At 35.8% G+C, this 8,309-nt stretch overlaps 1 protein-coding gene across 1 annotated transcript; it reads left to right on the forward strand.

Annotated features, from left to right (window-relative positions):
* Positions 1-272: 272 nt before the first annotated feature.
* Positions 273-8,309, forward strand: LOC139518777 (uncharacterized). The gene is made up of 3 exons (XM_071310331.1): positions 273-466; positions 1,045-7,663; positions 8,242-8,309. Exon 2 carries the CDS (start codon positions 1,161-1,163, stop codon positions 7,251-7,253), a length of 6,093 nt encoding a protein of 2,030 aa, XP_071166432.1. The 5' UTR covers positions 273-466; positions 1,045-1,160; the 3' UTR covers positions 7,254-7,663; positions 8,242-8,309.

Raw genomic sequence — 8,309 nt, forward strand, 5'->3', positions numbered from 1 at the left:
CGTACTTTGCTGAACATGATTATTGCTGTTTACACTTTATTTATATCTATACTAATATTTAAGATAATAACCCAAAACTGCCAAATTCCCTTAAAATTACGAATTCAGAAGCAGTAACTCAACAACGGGTTGTCTGATTCGTCTAAAAATTCCTTGGCAGATAGATCTTGGTCTGATGAACAGATTTAACCTACGTCAGATCTACTCTAAATGCTTTGGTTTCTTAGTCTATTTTTGATGATATTCATTTGACGTGGCTCGGTACCTGTCATGTTACCAGAACATTTTATTAATATACTTATTTTTGATAATTCAAATTTCCCGCATTTTTGCACGTGCTTTTACTGTGTAAAACACGTGTTATTTCTTATCAGTTTCATTGAGATTCCCACATGGCATTGTGAAGAAAGATTGTGTTTCGCTTTCGATATTTTCGATTTTCGTGCAATCTTTGGTAAACTACAGTGTAAGTTAATTTTTATATTATTTTTTTTTATAACTTTAAGTAAATATTTCATATTTTTAATAAGTTTAAGCAATTAATTATCTACGTTTTCTTTGTTTGAACTGCCGATTAACGTGCACACAGGTCATGTTTGTTTACATCAGTATTTTGTATGTTTTGCACTATGTACACCGTTTATTTTAGAATAATTAATTATTTTAACGTTAAAGATATAATATTATTCTTGCAATTGTATTTTTCTTATTTAATTTAAGCTAATTAACTTTTAGTAGTACAGAGTTGCTATCGGGTAAAAAATCTATGGAACGCCATTCGTGCCATATTTACACCTGTATTTCTATTTTTATAATTTTTCACTTTATGGAATGCAATTAATGCCAAAGTTGTTTTACGTTAATTTCGCTACATAGTTCATGTTTGTTTATGTTTTGAACTTATAATTATTTAAAGGATTTTTTATACTTAAAAAATAAATGTATGGAGGTCAATGAGTGTCATTTTGACAAGTGTTTATTTTCTTGTAATTTTTTGGTAAATTACGGCATTTGAGTTTATGATTTTATTTTTTCTATTTGTAGCTTTTTACTATATGTATTATGAGTTTATCTGCAACGATGAAGCATATTAATAAAGAATTTGAAACTAACGTAGTTTGAAGACTTTACAGTAAAAAGACTGCATCCTTTACCACAGGATGAGCACAGAAACAGTAATACGTAAAATGGAAAAGGTTCAAGGCAAACCTTTTATCGAAACTGGAGAAGATGTAATAAACGCTGACGGTCAAGGCAACCTACCATTTATTATTGATGATTCAGTTACAACACAATCACCAGAGGACGTAAGGCCAAAACGGGTGAGAAAGTTAACGTCTGGTGGACAGGAACTGTACGAAAAAGACGTAGGAAAATACACTGCGGAGCTAATCCACTATAGAAAGAACTTAGATATTTTAAACAAAAGTTACTACTCAGGAGAACTAGAAATATCCGATGTTAAACTATTGCCAGACAGAATTAGATCGGAACTGTCAAAATATCAACAAATTTCAGAAAAATTCATCGGCTTTCTGAACAGATACAGAACTGAAGAGAGCGCCCGGGAAGAGGCAACACAAAAACTAATCTACAAAAGTATCATGTCAAAGGCTAAAACCATGTTAAATGAGATCGAAATTAAATTGAAGCAGTCACAATCCGTCAAATCTATCGCTACTGGTAGACAATCTAAATCCTCTAGATCCTCCTCCGCAAGTTCAATACTAATTAAACAAAGAGCAAAAATGGATGCCGCTAAGACAAATCTACGCTTTGTTAGTCAAGAGGCAGAACTTGAAAGATTACAATTCGAGCTTGAAGAGGAAGAACTTAAAACAAAAGCAGAACTATTAAAGAAAAAAGTCGAAGCAAAGTTGAAAATGAATATTTTAAAATCAGAAAAAGAAGTTGCAATTGCTGAAGCTGAGTTTAATGCCGTCCGTGAAGAGATGGAGATGGAGGGATCACGTTCTAGTGGAAGATCTATGGCATCAGTTGTCGATCCTCGTCAGCACGTCGAGAGATATCTTCAGGAACAAAGGGAACTAATGAAATCCGGATATACAAACACTCAACAAATGCACCCTCCAGAGCTCAACATTCACGCCACACCTTTTGAACCAAAGACCGAAGATATTAGACAAACAAATTATGAAATTAACAACGTTTCCGTGGCAAACGAACTCTCAAAGTTCTTATTAAAGAAGGATTTGTTAATGTCTCGTTTTATGAAATTTAACGACCAAGCAGAGTCTTATCACGTTTGGAAAGCTTCGTTTTCCAATATAACTGAAGAACTTAGCGTCAACGCGCGAGAAGAACTTGATTTATTGATGAAATGGCTTGGGCCAGAATCCTCAAAACATGCAGAAAGTCTGAGGATAGCCAATGCAAAAGACCCAGTAAAATGTCTAAAGCGAGTATGGGAGAGACTTGAAGAGAGATATGGCGGACCAGAAATGGTTGAAACGAATGTAAAATCAAAATTGAACAAATTTCCAATAATTACCAACAAAGATCACAAGAAGTTATATGAACTTAGCGACATTTTAACAGAAATTGAATCCCTGAAGGAGGACGAAAGATACGCACAGTTATTGTCTTACTTTGATACTTCGTTAGGCGTTAACACCGTGATAACTAAATTACCGTATGGGATTCAGAACAAATGGATCGATAGAGCCATGCGATATAAGCAAAACCATAACGTACTGTATCCGCCATTTCCGTTTTTCGTCAGTTTCATCAGAGAAATGTGCAAACAATTCAATGACCCAGGCTTTGCCTTTAAAGAAGACACAAAACCTCAACAAACAAAATCGTATCCTATCAACAATAGATATAACAACAAAGTCACAGCTAGAAAGACAGATGTATCACAAGAAAAAACATTTAAAACTACTGGTGCGACTGATAAACTTACAGAATGTCCTATTCACCATTCAAAACACTCTTTGAACAACTGTAGAGGATTCAGACAAAAAAGTATGAATGACCGAAAGAAAATTCTCCGTGAAAATAGCATCTGTTATAAATGTTGCGAGTCAGCAACGCACATATCTCGAGATTGCAAGGAGTCCGTCACATGCAAAGATTGCGGAAGTAACCGTCATTCTTCAGCTATGCATATAGATAGATATGATAAAACAACAAGAGAAATAGAACCCGTGTCCTCTCATGGCGGGGAGGAACCATTGATTCAAACAGTAGAAACGAAGTGTACGGCAATTTGCGGAGAAGGATTTTCTGGAAAATCATGCTCAAAGGTGGTACTTGTCAAAGTTTATAAGAAAGACGAACCTGAGAAATACATAAATCTTTATGCTTTGATGGACGATCAAAGTAATCGTACGCTAGGCCGTACAGAGCTATTCGATGCACTGAATATAGACTCAGCTGTTCAACCTTACACTTTATCGTCCTGTGCAGGAAGTGTCCAGAAACAAGGCCGTCTTGCTAGCGGGTTAGTAGTAGAACCTATAGACGGGCGAGTAAGAATGGATTTACCTACTGTAATTGAATGCAACGACATTCCAGAAACAAGAGAAGAAATTCCAGTGCCAGAAATCACAAAATATTACGAACACTTGAAGCGTATTACATTACCGCCTATAGATCCTGAGGCACATATTCTCTTATTGATCGGCAGAGACTTGGCCGATGCACACCACGTCTATGAGCAAAAAACAGGAGCTCAAAACACGCCATTTGCACAACGACTCAGTTTGGGATGGGTCATTATCGGTGAAGTATGCTTAGGCCAAACGCACAAACCTAATTCGAAAGTAAACGTGTGTAAAACAAATATTCTAAACAATGGGAGGCCGACATCCTTTGAAGTATGTAAAAACGTCTTTAACATTAAAGAAACTGTCAACACACGCAATCACCAAGATACCGTGGAAGATCAGATTTTCCACAGAACAAAGAACGATAATAAGATTGGCATGTCCGTAGAAGACCATATATTTATAGACATCATGGACAAAGAATTTGTCAAAAGTGAAACAGGCAATTGGAGTGCTCCTCTACCGTTCCGGAAGAATAGACCTCGATTACCTGACAACAGATCTCAAGCATTAAGAAGGGCTAGAATGCTCGATCAATCTCTTCAGAAAAGTACGAGTAAGCGTCAGCATTTCGTAGAATTCATGGGCAACATGTTTCGTAATGGTCATGCCGAAGAAGCTCCAACCTTAGAACAAAACGAGGAATGTTGGTATCTGCCTTTATTTGGAGTGTACCACCCTAAGAAAAAAGATAAGATAAGAGTTGTTTTCGATTCTTCGGCTAAACAGGATGGCATATCCTTAAATAATGTTCTACTCTCTGGACCGGATTTTACAAATAGTTTGGTTGGAGTATTGCTCAGATTCAGAAAAGAGAGAATCGCTGTAATGGCCGACATAGAGCAAATGTTTTACTGTTTTAAGGTAAACAGTTCACACCGTAACTATTTACGATTCTTTTGGTACAAGAACAACATTCCTGGAGAGCAACTTATCGAATACAGAATGTGTGTTCACGTCTTTGGAAACACACCGTCTCCAGCAATTGCCACCTACGGTCTACGGAAGTGTGTTGAAAAAGAACCAACAGAGAACGATGTCAAAGAATACGTAAATAGGAACTTTTATGTGGATGACGGACTCGTTAATTTCACGAATGAGGAAGAAGCTGTCAGTGTCCTTAAGAGGACTCAACAATCTCTACTTGAAAACGGAAAATTGAAACTTCATAAAATTGCATCGAACAGTGAAAAAGTAATGAACGCCTTCAGTCCAGATGAGTTGGCTAAAGAGCTGAAAACCTTAGATCTAAACAAAGATGAGCTACCTATTCAACACAGTCTTGGAATGAGTTGGGACTTGCAACAGGACTCGTTTACTTACAAATTATCAAATGAAGAGAAACCTATAACACGTAGAGGTGTGTTATCATCAATAAATAGCTTGTTCGACCCATTAGGGTTTATCTCCCCTGTCATTCTACAAGGTAGAATTCTTATGAGAGACATCATTGCCGAAACAACTGACTGGGACTTACCACTATCTAATGATATTCAGCAAAAATGGATCGAATGGAGAGACTCTTTAAGGCCAATAGAACAATTTTCGATACGAAGAACATTTGTAGAATCGTCATTCTGTTCAAGCTTGGACAAACAGTTACATATTTTCTCGGACGCCTCAGAACAGGCAATAGCAAGTGTAGCTTTTTTGAGAACATCTGACGCAGAGTTTTCTATCAACACCGGTTTCGTATTTGGGAAATGCAAAGTGGCGCCCAAACATGGCCATACAATACCACGATTAGAACTATGTGCCGCAGTTATGGCTGTTGAAATAGGAGAAATAATCTGTGAACATCTAGATATGAACTCGGCTGAGATAAAGTACTATACAGATAGTAAGGTAGTGTTAGGTTACATTAACAACCAGGTTAGACGTTTTCAAGTCTATGTTGCAAACCGAGTTGGTAAAATTAGGAAAGCTTCAAAACCGGAACAATGGACATATGTGAATACTGATCATAATCCGGCCGATATTGGAACAAGACTTATATTCGCGGATCAGCTACAAACTAGTTCTTGGCTAACAGGACCCGAATTTTTACAGGAATCTGACACGCTTAGTCAAAGAATAGCTACTTCATTTCCTCTCATAAATCCTAACACTGACAAAGAATTGAAAACAGAAATACAAGTCATCAAATCTGTCTTAAAATGTGACAACCTTGGGTCACAAAGATTCAACCGATTCTCCAATTGGTGGAAATTAGTTCGTACCATTTCACGCTTACAGCGACTTGCTAGTAGTTACTCACACAACAAATTAAAGGACAATTTGGAGTCAAACGAGCTTGAAGCTCATCGAAAAGCTGAAATTTTTATCATCAAAGAAGTTCAAAAGGAGGACTTTGGTAGAGAAATCGAGTGTCTCAGAAATAAAAGACCTCTGCCTAATAACAGTTCCGTTTTATCTTTGAGTCCCGTCTTGGACGAAAATGGAATTTTGAGAGTAGGTGGAAGACTTCGTAATGCTAAAATCACATCAAAAGAAAAAACACCGATCCTTATTTCTGGAAAACATCATATTGCTACTTTGCTTGTCCGTCACTACCATAACGATGTACAACATCAAGGGAGACATCTTACTGAAGGTACTATTCGATCTGCTGGGTGGTGGATTACAGGCTGCAAACGACTGGTCTCATCTATAATTTTTAAATGCGTAAAATGTCGACGACTTCGAGGTTCGTTGAGTGAACAGAAAATGGCCGATTTACCAGACGTAAGATTATCGCCATGCGCACCGTTCAGTTTTGTTGGTGTAGATGTATTTGGACCATGGAACATAGTAACAAGACGCACTAGAGGAGGCGCAGCAAATTCCAAAAGATGGGCAGTGCTATTTACATGCTTGGCATCTAGAGCTGTCCATATAGAGGTGATAGAAGAAATGAGCTCCTCTTCTTTCATCAACGCTCTACGCAGATTCTATGCACTTCGAGGCAAAGTGCAAGAGTTCCGTTCCGATAGAGGTTCAAACTTCGTTGGATGTACCGACGCCCTGCAAATCGATGCTTTAAACGTTGAAGATGGCGAAGTAAGAACACTTCTCAACAAGAATAGAACAATATGGAGGTTTAATACACCTCACTCTTCTCACATGGGTGGTTCATGGGAGCGAATGATTGGGATAGCTCGTAAAATTCTAAATAACATGCTTTTTGACGTGAGATACAAGAATTTGACTCATGAAGTTTTAACAACATTTATGGCAGAGGTAACAGCCATTATGAACGCCCGACCGATTGTACCAGTCTCCACTGATTCTGACAATCCTACAATTCTGACACCTTCTCTTTTATTAACTCAGAAAACATCTGATCAGGAAGATAGCTTTGAAAATATTACATCAACTGCATGTATGTACCAATCACAATGGAAATATGTTCAGACATTAGCTGAGATATTTTGGAAACGTTGGAGTAGGGAATATCTGCAAACACTACAAAAGAGACAAAAGTGGAAAAAGGAAGTGACAAATTTGAAACAAGGAGACATTATTCTTATGCGAGAAAAAGACATGGTTAGGTCCGAATGGCCAATTGGAACAATATTAAGAACATTCGCCAGCGAGAATGACAATCTTATAAGGAAAATAGAAGTGAGAGTTATTAAACAAGGAAAACCAGTTATCTATGTCCGTCCGATAACAGAGATTGTGAAACTTTTGTCTGAGTGATAATATTGAACAATATTTGAACTGTTGATATGTACATTGACTTTATTAGTTAAACATTTTAGATAGTAGTTACAGTAATGTACCTTAGATTTAAGTAGTTTAGTAAATTTTCTTTTTGAGATTTTTGTTAACGAAGTTATTTAGCTAAGACTTGAAGTCTTAAGTATTTTTGTTAAAACCTAGGGTGATATTGTTATATCAGACGGGGAGTGTCATGTTACCAGAACATTTTATTAATATACTTATTTTTGATAATTCAAATTTCCCGCATTTTTGCACGTGCTTTTACTGTGTAAAACACGTGTTATTTCTTATCAGTTTCATTGAGATTCCCACATGGCATTGTGAAGAAAGATTGTGTTTCGCTTTCGATATTTTCGATTTTCGTGCAATCTTTGGTAAACTACAGTGTAAGTTAATTTTTATATTATTTTTTTTTATAACTTTAAGTAAATATTTCATATTTTTAATAAGTTTAAGCAATTAATTATCTACGTTTTCTTTGTTTGAACTGCCGATTAACGTGCACACAGGTCATGTTTGTTTACATCAGTATTTTGTATGTTTTGCACTATGTACACCGTTTATTTTAGAATAATTAATTATTTTAACGTTAAAGATATAATATTATTCTTGCAATTGTATTTTTCTTATTTAATTTAAGCTAATTAACTTTTAGTAGTACAGAGTTGCTATCGGGTAAAAAATCTATGGAACGCCATTCGTGCCATATTTACACCTGTATTTCTATTTTTATAATTTTTCACTTTATGGAATGCAATTAATGCCAAAGTTGTTTTACGTTAATTTCGCTACATAGTTCATGTTTGTTTATGTTTTGAACTTATAATTATTTAAAGGATTTTTTATACTTAAAAAATAAATGTATGGAGGTCAATGAGTGTCATTTTGACAAGTGTTTATTTTCTTGTAATTTTTTGGTAAATTACGGCATTTGAGTTTATGATTTTATTTTTTCTATTTGTAGCTTTTTACTATATGTATTATGAGTTTATCTGCAACGATGAAGCATATTAATAAAGAATTTGAAACTAA

The sequence above is a fragment of the Mytilus edulis genome, chromosome 4, assembly GCF_963676685.1.
Source record: "Mytilus edulis chromosome 4, xbMytEdul2.2, whole genome shotgun sequence".
Classification (NCBI taxonomy): domain Eukaryota; kingdom Metazoa; phylum Mollusca; class Bivalvia; order Mytilida; family Mytilidae; genus Mytilus; species Mytilus edulis.

Coding starts and splice junctions, on each gene's coding strand:
- LOC139518777 (XM_071310331.1), top strand. CDS start 1,161: ATGAGCACAGAAACAGTAATACGTAAAATGGAAAAGGTTCAAGGCAAA.